This window comes from Trichechus manatus, unplaced genomic scaffold (genome assembly GCF_000243295.1).
Source record: "Trichechus manatus latirostris isolate Lorelei unplaced genomic scaffold, TriManLat1.0 scaffold00118, whole genome shotgun sequence".
NCBI lineage: Eukaryota > Metazoa > Chordata > Mammalia > Sirenia > Trichechidae > Trichechus > Trichechus manatus.
In genome coordinates, this window is record NW_004444054.1 from 4,878,932 (window position 1) to 4,903,960 (window position 25,029).

The 25,029-nt window shown below is 37.5% G+C and overlaps 1 protein-coding gene across 2 annotated transcripts in view; it reads left to right on the forward strand.

Moving 5' to 3' along the window:
* The window catches only part of PCCA (propionyl-CoA carboxylase subunit alpha), a 472,769-nt gene that overhangs the window by 145,970 nt on the left and 301,770 nt on the right, over positions 1-25,029 (forward strand). Inside the window, exons 1-2 of one of the 2 annotated variants that reach the window (XM_023738522.1) lie at positions 7,995-8,068; positions 16,340-16,376. Coding sequence is in view for 1 of the 2 variants with exons in the window: in XM_004384162.1 (XP_004384219.1) it covers positions 16,340-16,376 (37 nt within the window). In the remaining variant the exon portion in view is untranslated. Of the gene's footprint in view, positions 1-7,994; positions 8,069-16,339; positions 16,377-25,029 lie in introns of those variants that run through there. The other variant, XM_004384162.1, reaches the window with a different exon arrangement.

Below are 25,029 nucleotides of genomic sequence, written 5' to 3' on the forward strand. Positions count from 1 at the left end.
AGGGGAAGTCAGCACAACTGGACTAAACCAAAGCTAAGAAGTTTCCTGAATACAATCAAACACTTTGAGGGACAGAGTAGCAGGGATAGGGGTCTGAGGACCATGCGTTCAGGGGACATCTAGGTCAGTCGGCATAACAAAGCTTATTAAGACAATGTTCTGCATCCTACTTTGGTGAGTGGCGTCTGGGGTTTTAAAAGCTTGCAAGCGGCCATCTAAGATGCGTCAACTGGCCCCAACCACCTGGAGTAAAGGAGAATGAGGAACACCAAAGACATAAGGAAAGTAGTAGCCCAAGAGACAGAAAGGGCCACATAAACCAGAGACTTCATCAACTTGAGACCAGAAGAACTAGATGGTGCCCGGCTACCACCAGTGACTGCCCTGACAGGGAACACAACAGAGAGTTCCGGATGGAGCAGGAGAAAGGCGGCGTGCAGAACTCAACTTCTAGTAAGAAGACCAGACTTAATGGTCTGACTGAAACTGTAGGAACCCCAGAAAGCATGGCCCCTGAATTCTCTGTCAGCTCAGGACTACAACAATTTCGGAGGCCAACTCTTCAGACAGGGATTGGACTGGACCGTGGGACATAAAGTGATATTCGTGAGGAGTATGCCTGTTAGCTCAAGTAGATACAAGAGACTAAACGGGCAGGTTCTGTCTGGAGGTGAGATGGGAAGGCAGAGAGGGTTAGGAGCTGGTTGAATAGACAGGGGGAGTCGGGGAAAGGAGGAGTGTGCTGTCACAGTATGAGGAGAGCAATTAGAGTCACATAACAGTGTATGTATAAATTTTTGTTTGGGAAAAAATAAAAAAAGAATAGCTTGATCCCGAGGTTCATTGTTCAGCCAAAGATTAGACAGCCCCATAAAACAAAATGAGACTAACGGGGCACAACAGAAGGACTGGAAGGCAGGAGGGCACTGGAAAGTTGGTAATAGGGAACCCAAGTTTGAGAAGGAACAGTGTTGACATGTCTTGGGGTTGTTAACCATTGTCATAAAACAATATATGTACTGTTCAATGAGAAACTATTTGTTCTGTAAACTTTCATCTAAAGTACAATTAAAGAAAAAGAATAACTTGAGCCACTGGGAAATAAAAAAATATTCAGAAATGCTAGCCAGGCACCCTCCAGTTCTTCTGATCTCATGGCAAAGGAAGCAGTTGTTCATTGAGGCAATTATCCACATATCCCATATCTTCCTTCTATTCCTGACTCTCCTTCCTCTGTTGCTCCAGGTGGATAGCGTCCAATTTTAATGTCTTGGATGGCCCTTGCAAGCTTTTAAGTCCCCAGGGCTGTGCAATGAACAGTAGATTCTTTCTTATTAAGTTAGTGGTTAGTGTGCTCCATAGGAAGAAGGAATATTCCTTGATTAAAGGGTCAGAGGTAACACGTGTGGGGCAGGACATGGGAAATGTGAGTGATATCAGAGATACCCATCACTTGAGTACTTTGTTGACTCTGAGGGAGAATTTGTGTTTAACAGTAGCAGAATTTAAGGTTAATATTATGGTATCTGTATCACCAAAAAAAGTTACGTATTGTCCATTAATAATTAGTGAAATTCCTCCATGTGAGTTTAAAAGGTAAAATGGGAAATTGAGTGCTTGATTCATTGTTGCAACATGGCCCACTGTATTTTTTCCTTCATTTTCTTGGTTAACACAGAACAATTATTTTACCCATGTTTTTTCTGTTTACAATGTCTATAGGTGTCATTATCAGAAGACACTGGTGTTTATCTGCTGGGGTGGGAGCATCTAGTTTTATCTGTAAGGCAATCAGTTTATTCTGGGTCTTATCCTTCTTTCATTTTTAGACTCTTTCAAAATGTATGGAAACCCTGGTAGCATAGTGGTTAAGAGCTACAGCTGCTAACCAGAAGATCAGCAGTTTGAATCTGCCCGGTGCTCCTTGGAAACCCTATGGGGCAGTTCTACTTTGTCCTATAGGGTCGCTGTGAGTCGGAATTGACTCGACAGCAACAGGTTTGGTTGTTTTTGGTTGGCTCAAGGCTGCTTACAAAAAATGAGGGGAGAGCTGGGTTCACACCTGCTCAGAATATACTCCTGAATGCACTTAAAAGTATTAAAGAGCATTTATTTCTAAAGTTTCTGTTGCACAACTGGATTAGAGTCCAATCTGTTTTCACAGGAAATAGTTTGGTGATAGCCTCAAAAGTCCTTGATCATCATTTACAGTTATTCTAACTCTCTCTGGTTTCCAGGTGATTTGGGGTTCCAACGTACTCTCAGACTCTTCCTCTTTTCCCTTTTCATCCCATATTTTCTATCTGAGGTTCTTACTAGCAGTATGAACCAACTGATATAAATCTGGGGACCCTGGGTTACATATTCCTAGAATATTCTCAATTTTTCTGTAAATTTTTGTTTATCTTGCATAGGTTTTAGAAAGTCTTTGACAATGGCTTCCAGTTCAGAATGAAACTATGGCTTTTATTCAGTCATAAGGCTGCTATCTTGTCAGTCCCAACATGGCGACCCCCTGTGGTACAGGTAGAACTGCTCCAAAGGGTTTTCTTGGTAATCTTTATGGAAGCAAATCACCAGGCCTTTTGTTCTGCGGAGTCACTGGGTGGGTTCAAACTACTGACCTTTGATTATCAGAGCATTGCAAACTGCTTGAGCCACCTGGCTCCTCTGATTTCTTCATAGCATGGATCACTTTCTAACTTAATGTATAATTCGCTCATTGTGTTTACTGTGTGTTTTCTGTGCCCTTCCCAGTGGAATGGAAGTTCTATAAGGACACGGATTTTGTTTGCTTGTTTTATGCACTGATGTATTTTAACACCTGAAACAGAGGCTGTACATAGTAGGTACTCAGTAAATGTTAGTTGAATTCAATATATGTTGGCTATTAATACTCAAGAGGGTAGAGGTGGTTCAATGGTAGAATTCTCGCCTTCCATGTGGGAGACCTGGGTTCAATTCCCAGCCAATGCACCTCACGCACAGCCACCACCTGTCTGTCAGTGAAGGCTTGCATGTTGCTATGATACTGAACAGGTTTCAGTGCAGCTTCCAGACTAAGACTAGGAAGAAAGCCTGTTGACCTGTTTTCGAAAATCAGCCAGTGAAAACTCTATGGATCACAACAGTTCGATCTATAACCAATCATGGGGATGGCACAGGACTGGGCATTGTTTCATTCTGTTGTACCTGGGGTTGCCATGAGTTGGGGGCCAACTTTGTAGAGCTAATAACAACATTAATTTTCAAGGTAGTCTCCATGATTGTTAATCAGTCCTTGGAAACTCAGAAAACATTTCCTACCAGCACCATCTCACCGTCTTACCAATGGCAGAAGGCTCTCTTTGTGCCATGTTGGGCATGGACTGAGGCACTCACACTTTATTAGTTTCTACAGTCCTGCCTTTGCCTCCTCCTTGAATGCCTTTTCCATTCAGTTTTGTAAATCTGTGTCTCTTAGTTTGAAGGATAGATTTTCTCAGACACCTATAGCTTAGCCTTCTAGTCTGTCCAAGAGAAGACGTTTTCCTAAATCCATTAGAATGCTTCTAAATACCAAAGTATTCCATATGCAGACACAAAGGGCAGGTGCTTACTCTACTAAATTCTGATTAAGATTCCCCCAAATGTTTGAAGTTAGGGAACAATCTTTAATCTGTGAGACGACCAAAAACTTAAAAACTTAGACTTTACATGTTTATTATTACCTCTGCATCAGTATTGACTGCTGATTTGTTTATTTTATTGATGGTTGATTTATTCAGTGATTGTAAATAATAAAAATGCTTTTGTAAAAAAAAAATTAGCAATAAGGGACTTGCCATATTCTGAAAGGGGTTTATTTTAAGAGGTAATATAGCTTTTCAGGTTCCGGTTAGTCAGTAGAGAAGGGGAGCAGGTCAAAGGAGGAGATAGCGGTAGAGGGAATTGAAAAAGCACAAGATGGAAGAAGAGGTGGGATAAAGACCACCAGGTTCAAGAGAGTTTTAAGTTTTTCACATTTTTCATTTGATGTTTTTCTATGCCTGTGGTCTTCCCTATGAACTTTGTCTTTCCTATAAATTTTTTATTGTGGTAAAAATATGTATAACAAAACATTTGCCAATTCAACAATTTTTACATGTACAATTCAGTGACATTGATTACGTTAATCATGTTGTACAACCATCACCACTATTTTTTTTCCAAATTATATTCCACCACCATTAACAGAAGCTCAGTGTCCCCTAAGCAATGACTCCCCCCTTCCCTCTTTCCTACCCTTGGTAACCACTAATAAACTTTGGTCTCTATACGTTTACCTATTCTAGATATTTCTTGTAAGTGGGATCATATAGTATTTGTCCTATTTTGACTGACTTATTTCACTCACCATAATGTCTTCAAGGTTTATCAATGTTGTAGCATGTATCAGGAATTCATTTCTCTTTGTGGCTGCATAGTAGTCCACTGTATGTACCACAGGTTGTTTATTTATCCCTTCATCTGTTGATGGACATTTAAGTTCTTTCCATCTTTTGGCTATTGTCAATAGTGTTGCAGTGAACACTGGTGTCCATGTATCTGTTTGCATTCCTGCTTTCCGTTGTTTTGGGTATATACCTAGGATTGGGATTGCTGGGTCATATGGTAGTTCTATGTTTAAATTTTTTTAAAAAATGTATTTTTGGTGGTAGTATACACAACCAAATATACATCTATTTACAATTTTTACATGAACAGTTCAATAACGTTGGTTACATACTTCACATTGTGTCACCATTCTCACTATCTCTACCCATATTGTTTCATTACCGTTAATTTAGGCTCTCTGCCCCTTAAAGTTCTCATCCGTGCTTTAAATTAACAGTTGTCAGACTAAGTTTATATCGATAATTCTTTGCAAGAGCTATGTTCAAGGCAAACAATTTTATTAATTGGGCTAAACTGTTGTTTAGTTTAATGATGGCTTCATGGGATAGTTTCAGTTTAAGGTTTACAGGTTATTTTCGTGCATTAGTTTCAGGTATTCCCCAGTTTCAATGGATCCAGTAAGTTTGCTTTCCATATGAGTTTGAAGTTCTGTTCCGTGCTTTTCCTCCTTTTGATCAGATTCCATCTGTTCATTCTTTGATCAAAATGTTCAGTAATGGTAGTCAGTTACCATCCATTTCTTTTGGTCTTACGGTAATGGAGGTAGTTCGTTTATGGAGGTAATTAAACCTGCAGTCCATTTTCTTCTCTGATTCCTGGGTCTCTTTCTTCCTTTGCTGTTCCAGACAAATAGAGGCTAATTGTTTTATCTTGTGTGGCCACTCACAAGCTTTTCAGGATCCCAGGCACTACTCACCAAATCAGGAAGTAGAATAGAAACTCTAAAAACAACATTAGGCCAATTGACGGGATAGACTTACGAAGCCACGATCCTAAACCTTCGAACCAAGAAAACTAATCGCACGAAGTGTTTAGCTGTATCTAAGTAGTATCATCAGGCACAGCCTTTTTTTTTTTTAAATTTCTGGTTGATGTTATAGTTGTGACAGTATATAAAACACTTTATCTGCCATTCCTCCTCACCCTCCCCCGCCTTTTTTTCATGGTGTACAGCATAATGGTAGCAGCTACATTAGTCTGGTTGTGTAACCATTGCCTGTAGTTGATGCCAGTTTTCCCTTCACCATGGACAAAAGTTCACTAATTCCCAGTGAGTTAGCCCCCCAGTAACCATAGTAACCATTGGTCTCTATATAATTACCTGTTCTTGTCATTTCATATACATGAGTTCATACAATATTTGTGCTTTTGTGATTGACTTATTTTGCTCAGCATAATGTGTTCGAGGCTCATCCATGTTGTAGCATGTATCAGGACTTCAGTTTTCTTTAAGGCTGAGTAGTATTCCATTGTCTGTGTATACCACATTTTGTTTATCCATTTATCTGTTGATGGGTACTTGGGTTGTTTATGTTTAACTTTTGGAGGAACTGCCGGTTTTCTACAGTGGCTTACCATTTTATCTTCGAATCAGCAATGGATGAGAGTTTCAATTTCTCCACATCCTAGCCAACACCTGTTCTTTTCTTTGTTTTTTTTTTAAATCATAGCCATTCTAGTGGGGGTAAAGTATTATCTTGTTATGCTTTAGATTTGCATCTCCCTAATAAGTAATGAAGAAAGCCCTGGTGGCACAGTGGTTAAAACGCTTGGCTGCTAACTGAAAGGTTCACAGGAGAAAGATGTGGCAATCCGCTCCCATAACAATTTACGGCCTTGGAAACCCTATGAGGCAGTTCTACGCTGTCCTGTAGGGTCCCTATGAGTTGGAATCGATTCCACGGCAGTAGCCTTTTTTTGGAATAACTAATGACTGTGAGGAGCCCTGATGGGGCAGTGGTTAAGAGCTTGGCTGCTAACCAAAATGTCAGCGTTCGAACCAGCCTCTCCTTGGAATCCCTACGGGGCAGTTCAACTCTGTCCTGTGGGGCCGTATGAGTCGGAATTAACTCGATGGCAACAGATTTGATTTGGTTAATGACTATGAGAATCTTTTCATGTGTTTTTTGGCCATTTGAATATCCTCTTTGGTGAAATGTCTATTTAAGTCCTTTACCCATTTTCTGTTTGGGTTGCTTGTTTTTTTGTTCAGTTGTAGGAATTCTTTATATGTTCTGGATATTAAACTCTTATCAGATAATGGTTCCCTCAAATTTTCTCCTAGTGTGTAGGCTGTCTCTGTTGATAACGTCCTTTGCTGTGCAAAAGTTTTTAATTTTGATGTAGTCTAATTTATTTATTTTGTCTTTTGCTGTTCATGCTTTTGGTGTGATATCTAAGAATCCATTGTTAAAAACTAGGCCCTAAAACATTACCCCTTGTTTTTCTTCTAAGAGTTTCATAGTTTTAGATCTCAGATTTAGGTCCTTGATTCATTTTGAATTTCTGTATATGGTATGAGATATGGATGCAGCTTCATTCTTTTGCATGTGGAAATCCTAGGACCATTTATTAAAAAGAATATTCTTTCCCCATTGAATGGACTTGGTACCCATGTCAAAAATCAGTTGACCATAGATATATTGGTTTATTTCTGGACTCTCAATTCTATTCCACTGGTCCATATGTCTGTCATTTTATCCTATGAATTTTGTAAGGAGACAATTTTGGAATCTGAAATTTTCTTGGAAGCTTCCTCATGTTAATAACAAAATGGAGACCATTGGGTGTTTGAGATTTTGCTTTCATTTTTTTCCTAAGGTGCTTCTTAATTGAACCATTTTATTCATATCAAAAATTTCCCAGAAAGTTTACTATAATTCTAAATCTTCCTTGATAAAATCATGCCATTTATCAAGAATAAATATGAATTTGAGTTATAGAATTAATGCACGTAAGGAATATAAGTCTAACTCTGTGAAAGCACAGGCTTAACCTGAGGTATACTCATGAGAATTTTGCAATGGCGTATTAGTTATGTTTATACACCTCATACCTTGAGTCCCTTACATAATGGTTGGCCATCTCCACTTGCAGATCTGACAATCAGTAATTGCTCGTGCATTTAAGGCTTGGAAAGGAGATATCTCCTGGACCCAAACTGCCATGAACAAAACAAGTCAAGATAGAGGAATGTCTTAAGGTTTTGATATGGGTCCCAGTGCAAATTTTATCGTATTTGGATGCCAGTCTGATGAAACTTCCTGAACTCATTGGCCCCTAGAGCCAGCATGAAGATGGACTTAAAGTTCCTATGCCTGTCTTCTTCTCTATGAACTTTGTCTTATAGACTTAGAACAAAAAATGTTCAGGACATTTTGTTAGTAATAAGGAAAGTTTCCTTTAATAATAAAAGTTATCAAATCTAATCAGAAAATCAAAGGGTTCTTCCTTCCTAGAGTTCCTGAAAAGGAAATTGGAGCTCGACCCACTGTGAGACTTACCTTCCCACTGTGGCACGGGAGACCCATTGGGCATCAGAGGAGCATGCAGTTTCTGAATCAAGAATTTCTGTGGCTATTAGCCAGTTTGGAATAAATCTCAGTGGAGCCTCCAAGATTGTTTCAAGTGATGGCATCCCTTACTGCAGTAGGTAATAAACTTGGTTTTGCTTGTTCAGTAGGTTAATTTGGGCAACCTTTTCAGGGGCGTTGGATTTTGAAAATCTGCCTGACCACTCTTGGCATTTAAATTTGCAAACTATTCTAGTAAATTTGGAAAATATGGAAAAGTAGAAAGTTGAAGAAAAGAAATCCCCTTATCAATCTTGTCTGCTTATACGCATTAGATGATTTCTAAGAATCTATTACACTCTTAAGTAATGATAGATTCTCATTATCTGTGTTAACTATAACCATGGTACAGAGTACTAAACAGCTATTATTTGAATTAATTTGTTAAGCTACAATTGAACCTGTAAGTTGTGGTTCCCAGATAAGCATTAAGAAAGAATTTATAAGGAATGTTCTTTTGTTTCTCTGGGAAAATACTTTTTAATACTGGTTTTATTTCTAATTATTTCTGAGACTTGTAAAAAGCTATATATGTATACAATATATACATATATATTTTTTAAATTTGGTTATTAATTTAGATTTTTAGTGCAGTAACTCCACATTCATCTGGAACTACTCATGTTTGAATTTTATAGTTTAGATTTATTGAGTAGATCACCTTTGAGTAGGTATCTATACAGATAGAGGTTTACTGATGCAAATAAATAATGTAAATACTCTGGAGTATCTTTATCTTATGGTTTTAGCAACTCAGTTAGCAATAGTTTTGAATGGGAAGAATGCATGTGCTAATAATAGATAATTCTATCTTTTTTTCACCCACAGGGTTATTTGAAATTAGCCTGTGATATATATTTTTTTTCTTTAGAAATTGATGAAATTTATTGAATGTGCAGTTTGCAAATTGGGTTATGTCTTAGGCTGGGTTCTCTAGAGAAGCAAAACCAGTGAAGTGTATATATATAAATATATATAGGGAGAGATTATCTCAAGGGAATGGCTCACGTGGTTTTGGAAGCTGGCAGGTCCTAAATTTGTGGGTCAGGTGTCAGGCTGGAGGCTTCTTTTGACTCACGTGGTTGCAGGGGCTGACTAACCCAGAATCAGTGGGTCAGATAACAGGCTAATGGCTCAAATCCCGAGAACTGGAGGTCAGATGGTTATGAGTGGGATGCAGGATCCAGAGCAAGAGACAGAGCTTTGCCAGAGCATCCTTATGTATATTAGATGCAGGCCACACCCTCGAGGAAACTCCCCTTATATCAGATAAGGGTGTGACTTGAATAGGACTCTAGTAAGGGTAAGACTTAGGATACACCCCACAGTAATCCTGCCTCATAGAGGTTTAAGATTTACAGCATAAAACGGAGAACAATTACATCAGATCACAAAATGGAGGATAATTAGATCACAAAATGGAGGATAATTACATACTACTGGGAATCATGGGCTAGCTAAGTTGACATACAGCGTTAACCATCACAGAGTAATATTTTGACTAGGGAGTTGAAAATGTTCCAAAGATGAGAAGAACTTTCCAATTCCTATGCCACATTATATCGGCATTGTCATGGAAACGGGCCAGAACAGTGTTTATATAAAAATAATTTATTAAAACACAGCCTCCAGTCTGACCTTGGAGTCTCTGTGCCTCAAAACTGACTGCACCATATAGATAATTATAATTCTTCAAAAGAACCCAATGGCTAAAGCAAACCAGTTTTTTTTTTAAATATTGTGCTTTAAGTGAAAGTTTACAGTTCGTTAGTTTCTCATACAAAAATTTATATACACATTGTTATGTGACCCTAGCTGACCCTAATGTGACAGCACACTCCTCCTTTCCACACTGGATTTCCCATGTCCTTTCAACCAACTACTGTCCCTTTTTGGCTTCTCATCTCGCCTCTGGACAGGAGCTGTCCATTTAGTCTCATGTATCTACTTGAGCTAAGAAGCACTCTCTTCAGAAGTATCATTTTATGTCTTATAGTCCAGTCTAATTTATGTCTGAAGAGTTGGTTTTGGGAATGGTTTCAGTTCTGTGCTAACAGAGAGTCTGGGAGCCATAGCTCAGTCTCAGTCAGACCATTAAGTCTGGTCTTTTTACTAGAATTTGAGTTCTGCACCCACTTTTCTCCTGCTCCATCGGGGACTCTCTATTGTGTTCCCTGTCATGGTAGTCTTTGTGGTAGCTGGGCACCATCTAGTTGTTCTGGTCTCAGGCTGATGGAGTCTCTGGTTTATGTGGCCCTTTTTGTCTCTTGGGCTAGTATTTTCCCTGTATCTTTGGTGTTCTTCATTCTCCTTTGCTCCAGGTGGATTGGGACCAATTGATGCATCTTAGATGGCAGCTTGCTAGCTTTTAAGATCCCAGACACCACTCTAGCCTGTGATATTTTCAGGACAAAATTACTTTTCTTGGCAACTATATTTATTGTATTCCACTTTTTTCCCCAAGTAATTTTCACCACCAACTTGAGTAAATTAATGTGGTTTCAATTTGTTACATTTCTCATTAACTTTGTTCTTTTCCCATTTGAATATTTAGAATATTGTATGGATGTTATGTGGAGCTATTTTACCACACTCTTAGAACACTTAATGTGCAATAATACTTAAGCAGTCTTCTGAAACTGTTTTCCTTATGGACCTATCATAGACCCTCCCTTAGGTAGACTGGCAAATAGACAATTTAAAACATTGCAGTAATCCTAACCTTAGGGAACATGGGCTCATACAGCTTTGGAGTGTCATGGCAATATTCCAGTGTAAGTGATATCTAAGTGAGACCTGAGGTCTGAGTAGTAGTGAGTTATCTAAAAAGTAAGGCTGATGGTGGAGCCACAGCTGTATCCTCACTGAAAACATGTTATGCAGAAGTTTGCAGCGGTGACAAGATGGGAGCCTTAGAATGCTGTGAGTACCCATCTGAGGGGCTGTCCTAAAAGAGAGAACTAGAGAGAAAATTAAGATCCAAATATGCATGGCTTTGTATGCTGTGGAGCCCTGGTGGTGCAGTGGTTAAGAGCTTGGCTGCTAAACAAAAGGTTGACAGTTCGAATCTACCATCTGCTCCTTGGAAACCCTATGGGGCAGTTGTACTCTGTCCTACAGGGTTGCTTTGAGTCAGAATTGACTCGACCGCAATGGGTTTGGTTTGGTTTGGTTTGTGTGCTATACTACTGGTTCTGGAGGTGATTCTTGTGGCTCTGGGAGTCCCTGAATGGTTTCTTGCAGAAGAGTTAACATGATAAAATTGTGAAATTAGAAAGCCCATTTTGGTTTGTTTCGTGAAAATAGTTTGGAGTAGTGCAAAATTCGATGTGCGCAGGCAAATTAAGGCGCTCTTCCTTTAATCCAGGCAAAACGACAGGAACATAGATGAAAGCGTTTGGTATGGAGCAAAGTAGATGGTGTTAAGACAGACGGCCAAAGGTGAATCTATAGGATTGTGCGATCTATTAAATGTCAGATGTGAAGCAGAGGGAGGACTCACCAGCGATTGTCTTGCTGCACCTGATTGTAATACCCTATCAGTATACTAATTTTTGGGGAAACTCCTTTAACTTCTCAGAATTCTTACTGTTTGTTAAGAGCAAATAGTAATACTTGTTTACATCCTAGAGCAGAGGATGGTAATGTATTTAAATAAGTTTAAATGAGTAATTGTTTGTATTACCTAATTAGCCAGATTTTTTAGAAGGCACTCTTGCTTTAGCAGATGGAGCCACTGTGTCACTCCATCTCATTGAAGGTCTTCCTCTTTTTTACTGACCCTTTACCAGCATGATGTCCTTCTCCAGGGACTAGTCCCTCCTGATAACGTGTCCAAATTATGTATGACAAAGTCTTGCCATCCTTGCTTCTAAGGAGCATTCTGGCTGTTTTTCTTCCAAGACAGATTTGTTCGTTCTTCTGGCAGTCCATTGTATATTCAGCGTTCTTTGTCAACACTATAATTCAAAGGCATCAATTCTTCAGTCTTCTTATTCATTGTCCAGCTTTTGCATGCATATGAGGCTATTGAAAATACCATGGCTTGGGTCAGGTGCACCTTAGTCCTCAAAGTGACATCTTTGTTTTTTTTTTTTTTTGTAACTTTTTAACACTTCAAAGAGGTCTTTTGCAGCAGGTTTGCCCAATGCAATACTTTGATTTCTTGACTGCTGCTTCCATGGGCATTGATTGTGGATCCTAGTAAAATAAAATGCTTGATAACTTCAATGCTTTCTCCGTTTATAATGATGTTGCTTATTGGTTCAGTAGTGACATCCTTGAAAAACCTATGGGGCAGTTCCACTTTGTCACATGGGGTCACTATGAGTTGAAAATTGACTTGACAGCACCTAACAACAACATACCAAAAATAGTTGATTTTCCTGATAATGCCTCAGAGGCTTTATCTATTTAAAGATCCAGTCATGTTTATTATGCTGTCTTTACAATTGTATGAAAATATACTAACTTTTAGAAAGAGTATTCTGCTTGACTTTGAATTATCTGGAAAACTCAACCAGCTGGAACTCATTTCCTGGGTCCAGGATTATTTGAAGTTTTGCTTAATTTTATATGTGAATGCAGAATACTTTGAGATTGCTTTTTATGTACAAATACAGTTCTTATTCACAATGTCTTGAAGTAGTGATCTGTCTTTTTCAAAAATAGTCACAAATTCCTTTCTAGAATAAACTTGAGGAAAGTAAACTCTTAAGTAGCTTCCCATATGAGGGAATCGCAGGATTCTCATCCTGGGAATTCAGAATTAAGGGCTGATAAAGTTTAGAGTCCCTGGGCAGTGCAGAAGGTTAATGTGCCCCTACTGGGGTGCTAACCAAAAGGCTGGAGGTTTGAGTCCACGCAGAGATGCCATGGAAGAAAGGCCTGGTGATCTACTTTAGAAAAATCAACCATTAAAAATCCTACAGAGCACAATGCTTCTCTGACACACCTGAGGTTGATATGGGTCAGAGTTGATTTGACAGCATGTGATAGGCTGTGGGAAGTGAGAAGGGAGAATTGTAGCATGAATTATGGGTGGTAATCAGTATTTGTCACTAGCACCTCTGTAGAAATATGTTGGGTGTTTAGCATGTGGGGAGAGCTATTTGAATTTGCCTCTCTTTGTTATAGTTTTTCCTTCCCTATTCTGTCCACCTGCAGTAATGCATACACAGATAATCAGATCCAGTGGGTTATACGAGGTGAAGTGCACATGGTTTGCAGTATTGTAGTGCTGCTATTAGTTCTGTATTTTAGAGGTTCAGAGGATGGGTAATGACCACAGGAAGTAACTCTAAGGCAGGGAAGGAACAAACTTGGTGGTTTGGAGTGGTAGACTACCCATTTTGTCACAGATTGCTAACATTTTTTTGAGTGCTTACTGTGTACCAGGTACTGTTCTGGTGCGTTTTAGCCATAACTCATTTGATCTTCTCATCTCATGAGCTAGAGTCTGTTACTATCTCCATTCTGCAGATGAAGAAGCCAAATCTCAGAGAGGCATGTAAGTAAGTCGTTCAGAGGCACACAGCCAGTATTGGGGCCCAAGCATTTTGGCTCCAGAGCCTATACTCTTCTTCAGTGTAATTTGCTGCCTCAAAGGTGGATGTTCCGTGGTGTATTGACAAATAATTTAGACTTGCAGAAAAGGCACACCGTTTTTGGAAGGTCTTTATATATAATTTGTGGTCTACTTATTTGATAGATGAAAAATGGTATCTCATTGTTTTAATTTGCATTTCTGTAGTTTTATATATTATCCTTTTGGCTTTCTTTTTATGTGAACTTCTAACTTAATCCTTTGCCTATTTTTCCTAATGATCGTTGACCTTCTTTTTTGTTGATCAAGTTTTTGTTAATTTTTTTTTTTCTACCTGTAGCCTTATAGGGAAATTATACAGCGTAGTGTGTGAATGAGTTAGTCCATTGAATTAGAAACTACATCGGGCATTTTTTTTAAAAAAATCTCTTTAAGGGTAATTTTGTATAGCCTGATTATAAAACTAAATGTCTTGAAAGAGCATATTGGAGCTGAGTGTATTTAGTAGTTTATTACTGAAACTGATGATCGAGTTTTTAATATGTCTAGTACAGAATAAGTCCTCAGTAAAATTTTTTGGGATTAATGAATGACAAGTGAGAAGTTAATTTTTAAGGTAGTTTGACTTTGCGTTGAAGTTCATTTAGTAGAATTGTGTTTTCATAGTAAGAAGACTTAACCACATGGATTAGTAAAAAGACAGGGTTGTTGTGTGGCAGTTTATAGAAGGATTGACTTTGTGGTAATTAAAGAATTTTTCAAGTTTTACTTTGTGTAAATATGTGTATATGTATATACACACACACACTCATGCACACACACACGTGTATACACACATCTATAACATTTGTAGGTGTATATGTACATTTATACATACACACACACATATATATATATAAAACAAAATATCACTGATGAATTCTATGAGTTATCCATTAACACTTGCCTGTTAGGTCTCTCAAGGTAACTGTTTAGACAGCAGTTTATTTTCTCAGAGTATCTTTTGCAAATATACTATTACATGTTTGAATGGCAAGAAATGTTAGAAGTTTCTTCTAGGCTTATTATAATCAAGTCTTCATCAGTCATCACTCTTCCTGTTTTTTGTTCAAGAGGCTCTAATTGTCCGCATTTGGCAGGTTTAACACTTCCTGACTGAGAGGCTATTAAGGGGAAGTATTCTTGAATAACTGTCACTGGCTTGAACAAAGAACCTTCAAACTCAATGTGTGGAAATCACTAACATTCTTAAATGACCCTTTTCATGGATTTTCATCCCTTTAAGCTAAAATTTGGAGAATGTAGGGTCAGCGAAACCAGCAAGGTGTAATAAAGCAGTAAACCTTGATTTTTTTTGGTGGGGGGCTAGGGTGGGAGGTATAGATTTATCTCTGACTTGAAAACAATTGTTATTTGGAAAATCTCATTAGCAGATGTGACTGCTTGGAGTTAAAAAAGACTTAAAACTGATGTTGCTTTCAGGACTGCTTTGAACTTAACAAGCATCTATTTGTGGAGCAGACTGGCTAATGAAAGGAAATTAAATTTTTCTGACAACTTCCCCTGCCAGCCTCCTTATTCAGGGAATGTTATTAGGTACTGAAGACTTTTAAGGAAGATTTTTTTTTTTTTTTTTGACATAAATGAACCAGATATAAACATCCCCCTCACCCCCCTTTTAGGTATGTGTGTATGGGAGGGATTCTGACATGGTGGTTCCCTACGTTTAAAATGTATTAGCTTAAAAAATACAGATTTCACGTTAATATTTTCAAAACATTTTCCAAAAATTCAGATATGTTGAACAACTGGTGGTTTCAAAACATTGCCTTTCCTTATGGTAATTTAGTTTGTGTCACTGAATCATAAAAAATAATTCAGAAAATTAGAGGCTTGGATTGAACATCTTTTCAACTTCCTTTTTATTCTTATGTGAGAAAGGTGTCCTGTGTGTCCTCTGTTGGGTGTGTAAGGTGGAAGTTAATGATCAATTAAATGGCTTACCTTCCTGGTAAGTTTTTGCCCTTTAGCTGCTTAGAGGTATAAGCTACGTTTGGTGAGATTTAGCAATAGCTAATCCTTACATTGATAAACTCTTACCTTGTACTGTTTTGGAGGACATTTTCTTTCCTTGGCTTTTTAGAATTTTTTTTTTCTATAGTTGGTTCATTGACTTCAAGTTTTTAATTTGTGTAAAAAGATATAAATGGCAAAGATTAAATATGTACCAGGAAAAAAAAAAAGATGAAATGAAAAAGAAAGGGTAATGGAGATTACCAAAGGGATGGATTTTTTTTTTTTTTAAACAGTTGGTAATTCCTATAGATACTGGAATTTTACTTTTTTATTTCTGGAAAAATCTGTTGAGTTTCTCCCAAACAATAGAGAATCAACTCCCCCTGCTGACAGAATCTAGGAAAACATGACATAAATATCAGAGAGACAGAAACAAGCTGGCTGTGGACAAGTTTTAATGATCTGATTTATGATTCAGTATTGATTGTAAACTTCTAAATTCTGCCATTAAATTCCTGCAACTACACCAAATCATTTGGCAATTCTGGTAGTGCTTCCTGCCAGCTCATTTCAAACTGCTTTGACTTTCTTAATATAATAACGATGAGGTAGAATTTACATTCCACTTATGGAATTAATTTTACATTTCTCTGAATGAAAAGGGTTAGAAAGTTGTAAAATTGAACATTAAATGAATCAGAGGAGACAGTAGTGCAATATATGACTGCCCTAAAGACATTGTGCAGTGGCTGATGGGATTAATGTTGAGTCTCATTTCCTGCTTTTACAGGATGCAGATGAAGCCGTCAGAATTGCAAGGGAAATTGGTAAGTTCTTAAATTAAGTCTGGTGGGGTTTCTGTGTCTTTCAGCAGATATGCTTGACTGAACATATAATAAGTAGTTCCTATAGAGCAAATAATATTTTAATAGCTTAGGTTTCTGATTACTTATCGCTCTAGAAGAATTTATCAGTTGAACTAACACATTCTATTATTAAAGTAGACTTTAGAGGATAATTTGACCTTAATTATAGTTCTTTTATGAGATGAAATCACTGGCAAATTAAAAGAAAGAGTTGTCTTGAGATTTCTTGATGTTGAGTGTAACGTGAATTATATGTACATAGTTGAATGTGTCTTACTAAAGCTAAGGTTATATGTGATTCAGATGAAGATGTATTTGACAGGTTTCTCCCAGTTTTTACCTTTTCCCAAGATGTCAAATATGAATTTAATAATCTTTCCAGGAAAGAGAAAATAGAATATGGAAAATTAGAACCAAGTATTTTAAATTGGAGTAAAGTTAAACTGAAGGACATTTTAATTGACAGTTTTAGGTATAACTGTACTTGGGCAGTGCTTCTTAACTTTTAATTTTAAAAAATATTAAAAATATATTTCTGATGTTCATGGCAACTATTGTATTTTCAGTATCTGCTAGTTAAGAAAATACATAAGAGTATATTGTTATTATGGATTAGGATTGCTATGAAATAACTTTGTTTTATTTATCAAATCAGTGTCTGTATACATTTGACAAATATTTGTGGATATATGAGAGATATTAGACAGTGCTTGGTGATCATGGATTCACAGCATCTTGTTAGCATTTTAAGAGTCCTAGGTCCAAGCTTTACAGCATCCCCCATTAATATTTCTTTAGTCCTGTTTTCTCATTAGGGTTGATTATTTAGGATTATTTTAGACACTTGGAGAGCATTTGATTTGACAAAGTTTACATAGTTGTGACATGAAAGTGACCACTTGCATCAGTAAGCATATTCATTGCAAATGGGACAGGCTAGCTTGGCAGTTCTTTAGTGGGTGATGTCTAGCTTGCTGCATCCCTGTTTCTAGTTGGATCTGGCGGAGTTATTTGGGTTTTGCTGATTGTTAAGTGTGTGTTTGTTTTGCAGAAATTTCTCTTATTGGTGTACCAAAAAAAAAAAACCCAAACCCATTGCTGTTGAATCGATTCTGATTCATAGCGACCCTATAGGACAGAGTAGAACTGCCCCATAGGGTTTCTAAGGCTGTAAATCTTTAAGGAAGCAGACTGCCACATCTTTCTCCTGCAGAGCAGCTGGTAGGTTCAAACGACTGATTTTTCGGTTAGCAGCTGAGTGCTTAACCACGGCACCACCAGAGCTCCTTCTTATCCATATAGGTCCTGGATTTAAGAAAAAAACAAACCAAAACCAAACCTGTTGTCGTTGAGTCGATTCCGACTCATAGCGACCCTAAAGGACAGAGTAGGACTGCCCCTTAGGGTTTCCAAGGAACGCCTAGTGGATTCGAACTATGACCTTTTAGTTAGCAGCCCTAGCTCTTAACCACTACACCAAGAAGGCTATACCAGAAAACCCACTGCCGTCGAGTTGATTCCAGCTTACAGTGACCCTGTAGGACAGAGTAGAACTGCCCCATAGGATTTCCAAGGCTATAAATCTTTACAGAAGCCTACTGCCACATCTTTCTCCTGTGGAGCAGCTGGTGAGTTCAAACTGACCTTTTGTTTGGCAGCCAAGTGCTTTAACCATGGTGCCACCAGAGCTCCTTAAGAAAAGGTTATAGAGAATCTCACTGATCTAGCTACATTGGCTTCATTACTAGTTATTTCATTATCATCAATATTTTAAAAAAGCATTTAAATACTTAAGATATGCTAGATGCTGAATCAATTGGACTACATGAAACAGATTCTGTGGTTTACTTCATAATCAATAGAAAGTGTTGCCGGGGTCTTCTGCCCAACCTGGGTGGTTCTTGCCTTCTACTGACCAAGAATGACCAGGAGAGGCTCCAGTTTTCTGCACAAACAAAGCTTTATTGGGAAAAAGTAGCTCGTGAGCTGAGACAGAGGGACAAAACAATGCCAGCCTTTGTCTTCCCTAATAAAGGATTGGCTAGGGCTTGTAAAGGTTTTTAGGCGGGAAACGGCATCATCTTTATTCATGAAGAGGTGGGATTATGAAGATTAGGTGCACACGCAGGAGGCAGCCCAAGATGGAACCCATAACAAAGGCTCCTGGGTCTGGATGGCCAGACTTATTATGGGGTGCCGCACCTGCGCAGTCCCCCCTGTGATGCCGGCTTGACTCCTGTGGTGGGTCTGTTGGTCACCTTGGGGATGTCTGCACATGGTCTGGTTCTTCTGAAAAGCGTCTTATCAAGGAAGTACATTGAGAGCTGGGTGGGCTGTTCTTTCATTATTGCATGTTCTAAGATAATGGGTTTTGTATCATTAGTTAAGCACATGTTTTTAGTTCAGGGTTCTTTGCCTAGAGGCTCAGTCCCTTTTTCCCTTCTCCATCTCAAAAGCTTATGCTTATATCCTTAGCTTGACATCATCTACATTCCTCATAGTCGTAAGAGGCATGTAACAGAGGTACTGGCTTTTGAAGAGGGTTTTCTAAAATGGTTTAATTTATTTTCTGTCATATACCTTTAAATTTCACAAGGCTCCGTTCTAGTTCTAGTTTAAATATTATTAATATCATAAGATTTTTATTGTCTGATTTTCAGAAGTAGATAATCAGCCAGTGAAAACCCTATAGATCACAGAGGTCCTATCCACAGCTGATCATGGGGATGGTGCAGAACTGGGCAACGTTTTGTTGCATTATCCCTGGGGTACACGGATTCGCCATGAATCGGGCTGACTCCATGGCAGCTAACAACAACAACATACAGTAAACAAAAAGGACAGATTATTTGGAGGAAGTTAGAGACATAAAAAGGGATTTGAGAATATAGAATTACATTGGTGTGACACATCTTGAATTATGAAGCTTTAACTTGTGAGCCTTTCCTTCATGTAAATGGCAGATTGCTTTACATGTTTTCATGTCTTTCCTCCGACCTTTTCATAATCTGTAATGTTTAAAATAATGGAGCCCTGGTGGTGCAGTGGTTAAGAGCTCGGCTGCTTATCAAAACTTCAGCAGTTCAAATCCACCAGCTGCTCCTTGGAAACCCTATGGGGCAGTTCTACTCTGTCGCATAGGGTCGCTGTGAGTCAGAATCAGTGGCAAGGGGTTTGTTTTATTTTTAATCATGGTGAGACTCTGACCAGTTTTCATCATTTTGCTTTGTTCTTTCAATGTTTTAATGCTATGCTTACCCCTTTTTCTTTCTTTTTTTTTTTTTTTTTAAACTACAGAGGTTACCTAATTCAATCTAAGGCTCTCTTTTCTTTATATTTGGACACATTCTGTATAGTTCCTTGCTCTTTCCTATCTTTCTTCTAATTCTTACCTAGTTGCTCCCTCTCACTTGTGAAATAAATGATCGTAATCTTGGCTGTTATGAGTGCTGGTGTTTTGCTTGTTCTGAAAGAAAGGAAAGCCATAGATTTGAGGTGAAATTAAACATAGTAAAGAATCAGGGTCATCAGCTTTTATAAAGTTTCTGCAATTTCCCTGAAATCCTCTTCTGAATCACCCTGGAAACCTCCTGTAAAACCTATCCCCCAAGGGCAAGCTTCTAAAATAAATTAAATTGCATAATAGTAAAGTCTCTTGGATTTTTGTGTTGTTTGGCGATTCATCATTTTTGGTTTTTTGCTGGATTTGTTGACATACATGGCATTTTAACTATATTGCGATTTAAATGGACCTTTGTAAACTAATCTGAGGGTTGAACCACTGAGCAGTGATCCCATGGGAAAATGTTCCTGGTTGCAAACAATTAATAAGCCTGTCTCTCCATTTCTAAGTTGTGGATTGTTCATGTGTCATATCTACTCAAGATTTCTCTTCTTTGCTACTTCTTTTCTGTCTTACATGGTGAAAATAAAATCGATCATGTTTTATGTGATTCCCCTCCTCTCTCATGTCTTTGCTCTCCTTCTCTTTTGGAAACAAATCAATGCTGCCGAGGGGAAAAACTCAAATGTATTGAGCATTGATGAATCCGGTGCTATTACCTTTTACATAATAGTAGCCTCTGTTTTGGGATCATTTTGTTCCAAGTGACAGGCCCTTTGTAAATGTTATTTCTAATGCTAATTCTTGAGTTTAATTGTTTTCATTTACATTTAAGGAGACTAAGGCTTAAAAAGGTTAAGTAATTTGCCCAAAGTCCCAGAGCTACTGGGCCTGTTATTTAAATGTAGGTGTGTTTGATTCCAAGAACCATGACTTTTTCACTATACTTTGGTGAAATTACTGGGATTAGAGGATGAGAGCTGAAGTTTGAGCCACCACTTTGTGCAAAGTACTGCTTAAGCAGTTTATATGCGGAAGTAGACAGCCTCTTATCATTGACTCTGGTGAGGGACAGTTAAGACTTAATACATTACGTCTATGTACTTGTTGTCTTGGCCCTCCTTGTCTCCTTCATTATCACTCCTGGTTTTTTCCTTTGATTTCTCCAAGCTTAGAGATACAAGGCTATTATTCTTGTACCTTATCTTTAACCCCAGTGGTATACTACAACAATCAGTGAGCTTGATTTGCATTAAAGCTGATCTTTTTACTGGACCAAAGGTACTTAATACAAAATTGATTCTTGAAAAGAAAAGAAATTGTAAACCTAAAACCAAACCTTTAATTTCTGATTCTGTTCATTGTCTGTTTTTCTCGCTATCACAAATAGTGCCCAAGTGAAATATACTTTAAAATCCTCAGTGCCACCATTCTCCAAAACCTACTTCTCTTGCAGTTTCTACATCGCAGTAAATGTCACCCCATTCCCTCATCATCCTTTTGTAAGTCTGTCAATAAGTACTGTCAGTTCTTCCTTCAAAATCTGTCCCATTAGTCGGAATCTACGTGACAGCAGTAGGTTTGGTTTGGATCTTCGATACCGCCGCTCCCCTGTGAACCATCATCATCTCTTGCAGGGACTATTGCTGGAGTCTACTTTTTCCTTTTCTTAAACACTTCAAAACCATTCTTCACATAGCAGCCAGTGTGATATTTTAAAAAATGTAAATAATAACACATTCCATCCTATCCCATCCCTGCTTTAAACCATCTAATGATTTCCCATTGCATTGCACTTAGATAAAATCAAATTCCTTACCGTGAGGACAAACCCCTGTGGTCATTTGACCCCTGCCTATCTCTCCATCTCATTTTATACTCCATCTCATCTTATACTGTTCCCTTTCTTGCTTACTTCAGTCACATTGGCTTTCTTGAACACACCAAGCTTCAGGGCCTTTGAAAAAGATTTTTTTGGGGGGAGAGGAGGAGGGAGACTGGAATGCTCTTGCTTATATCTTCACATGGATGACTCCTTGTAAACGTTCATATCTTAGCTTAAATGTCATCACTACAAGAGCAGATACTCTTATATTGCCACTCATTCAATCTTATAACCATATTGTAAATCTTTACATAGCATTCATAATTTTCTAATATTTGCTTTGTTCATTAACTTTTCCTCCAGTATTTTATTATGAAAATTTTCATTCATACAGCATTTTGGAAACAATTTACTGTCAACACCTGTGTACCCAACACCAAGATTCCACTATTAACATTTTACTATATTTGCTTTATCCCGTATCTATCCATCTGTCAAGCCATCTCATTTTTTATGCATTTCAAAGTAAACTGCAGATATCAGTACACATCCCACTAAATGCTTCAACATACATGTCATTAATTGGAGTTTAATGTTTGTATACAGTCTTGTTATTTTTATGCAAAGTTTGCATACGATAATGTGAACAAATCTTAAGTCTACATTTGCTGATTTTGACAAATGCACACCTCTGTAACCCAAAACTCCATCAAGACATTGAATATTACTGTTACTCCAAAAAGTTCCCTCATGACTCTTCCAATTCAGTCCTCACCCCCAGGCTCAGAGGGAACCCATTTTAAATTTTTATACTAAAGATTGAAATGAAATTCACATAGTATAAAATCTGCCCTATTACAGTTCAGTGGTTTTTTAAGAGTATTTACAGGGTTGTGCAAATATCACCTCTAACTAATTCCAGAATTTTTCATTGCTTCATTAGCAGTCATTCCTCATTCCCCCTCCACCAGTTCCTGGCAGCCACAAGTCTACAGATTTGCCTATTCTGAATATTTCACATAAGTGGAATCATAAAATACGTGGCTTGTTTCACTTAGCATAATGTTTTCCAGTTTCATTCATGTTGTAGCTTCTATCAGAACTTATTCCTTTTTATGACTAAGTATTCTATTTTATGGTTATATCACATTTTATCCATTCATCAGTTGATGGGCATTTGATTTATTTCTTTGTTTTGGCTAAAATAAATAAATAATGCTGCTATTAACATTTGCATTCAAGTCTTTACGTGGACTTCTGTTTTTATTATTCCTAGGTAGATACCTAGGAGTGGAATTGCTGGGTCAAATGGTAACTTTATGTTTAACTTTTTGAGAAACTGCCAAACTGTTTTTCACAGCGACGGTACCATTTGGCATTGTATGAGAGTTCCAGTGTATGAAGGTTTCAATTTCTCTACATCCTCATACAGCAATCTATGAGGATTCCAGTTTCTCCACACCCTCACCAACATTTGTCACTATATTTGCTTATTACAGCCATCCACTGAGTGTAAAGTGGTACCTCATTTAAAGATAAGTTTTGCCTATTCTGGAATTTCATACAAATGGGATCATGTATTTCTCATTGTTTAAGATTTCCTTCACTTGGCATAATGCTTTTGAAATTTATTGATATTGTTACATTTATCAGTGATTTGTTCTTTCTTATTGCTAAGTAGTATTCCAGTCTATAAATATAACAAAGTTTGTTTATTCATTTATTTATTTTATTTTGTTTGTTTCATTCATTTTCCTACTGAATAATGAAAAGCACCTAGGCTCTTTTCTGCTTTGGTTGTTATGAACATTGTGAATAAAGCTATGTACATACTTGTACAAGTATTTTGTGAATTGCGTATTCATCTCCCTTGGCTAAATATCAAGGAGTAAAATTGTTGGGTCATAAGGTAGGTATGTTTAGTTATAATATAAAAAGCAACAACAATAACAAAAACCAGTTGCCATCCAGTTGACTCTGACTCATGGCAACTCCATGTGTGTCCGAGTAGAACTGTGATCCATACAGTTTTCAATGACTGATTTTTCTGGACTTGAACCTCCAACCTTTGGGTTAGTAGTCAAGGATTTTAACTGTCTGCAGTACCCAGGACTTTAGTTTTAATAGAAACTGCTAAATCTTTTTTCAAAAAGTGGTTGTACCACTTTATATCTCCATTAAGAGAATCCCAGTTGTCTTGTATACCCTCTAGCACTTGTTATTGTCATTTTTTTCCTTTTTATTTTTTTGCCATTCTTAAAGGTATATAGTGGTATCTCATTGTAGTTTTAATTGGCATTTCTCTAATGACTAATAATGTTGAATTTTTTTAATGAGAGCATGCTTTTGGTGTCTCATCTAAGAAATCTTTGCCTAATTCTAGCATCACAAATCTTTCCTCTTATGCTTTCTTCTGAGTTTAAGGTTTTAGGGTTTATACTTAGGTTTATGATCCACTTTGAGTTAGTTTTTGTGTAAAGTGTGAGAATGTGTTGTGATTGTTCCTCCTCTTCTTTTTTTTTGCAAGAGAATATCCAGTTGTCTCAGCATGATTTGTTGAAAATACTATCCTTTGAATTGCCTGTGCATTTTGGTCACTCAGAATAATACTTTTGAAATTTATTCACATTATTTGACTGTACATGTGTGGGTTAATTTTGTGGCTCTCTATTCTGTTCCACTGAGCTTTATGTCTGTTGCTTCACAAATGTTGATTACTCCAACTTTTTTGGCTATTTTAGTTCTTTTGTCTTTCTTCATACATTTTAGAATCAGCTACCAAAAGGCCTGCTGGGATTTTAATTAAGACCGTGTTGAATCCATAGATCCATTTGGAGAGAATGGACCTCTTAACAATATTGAGTCCTCCAGATAGTAAACCTGGTACTCTGTTGCGTTTATGTAGTTTGTTGATTTCTTTCAGCAATCTTTTGTAGGTTTTAGCTTACAGATCCTACACATATGTTGCTGGATTTTTACCTAAGTACTTCATGTTTTTTGGCATTATTATAAATGATATCCAGTTGTTCATTGTTTATATGTAGAAGTGCAATTGATTTTTTGTGTACTCAGCTAGTATCCTGTGGCCTTGCCAAGCACAGTAATGAGTTCCAGGAGCTCTTTTGCAGATTCCTTGGGATTTTCTTTGTAGGCATATAGAGACAGTTTTATTTTTTCCTTTCCAATCTGAAAGCTTTTTTATTTCTTTTTCTTGCCTTATTGCACTGGCTAGGTATTCCATTAAGATATGAAATACGAGTGGTGAAAGCTAATATTCTTGCCTTGTTTCTGGTGTTAGATGAAAACTGTTCAGTCTTTTGTCATTAAGTATAATATAATCTATAGGTTTTCTTTTTTTTTTTTAGATTACCTTTATCAGGTGTTATGGATTGAATTGTGTCCCCCAAATTATGTGTTGTAAATTCCAACACCTATACCTGTGGTTT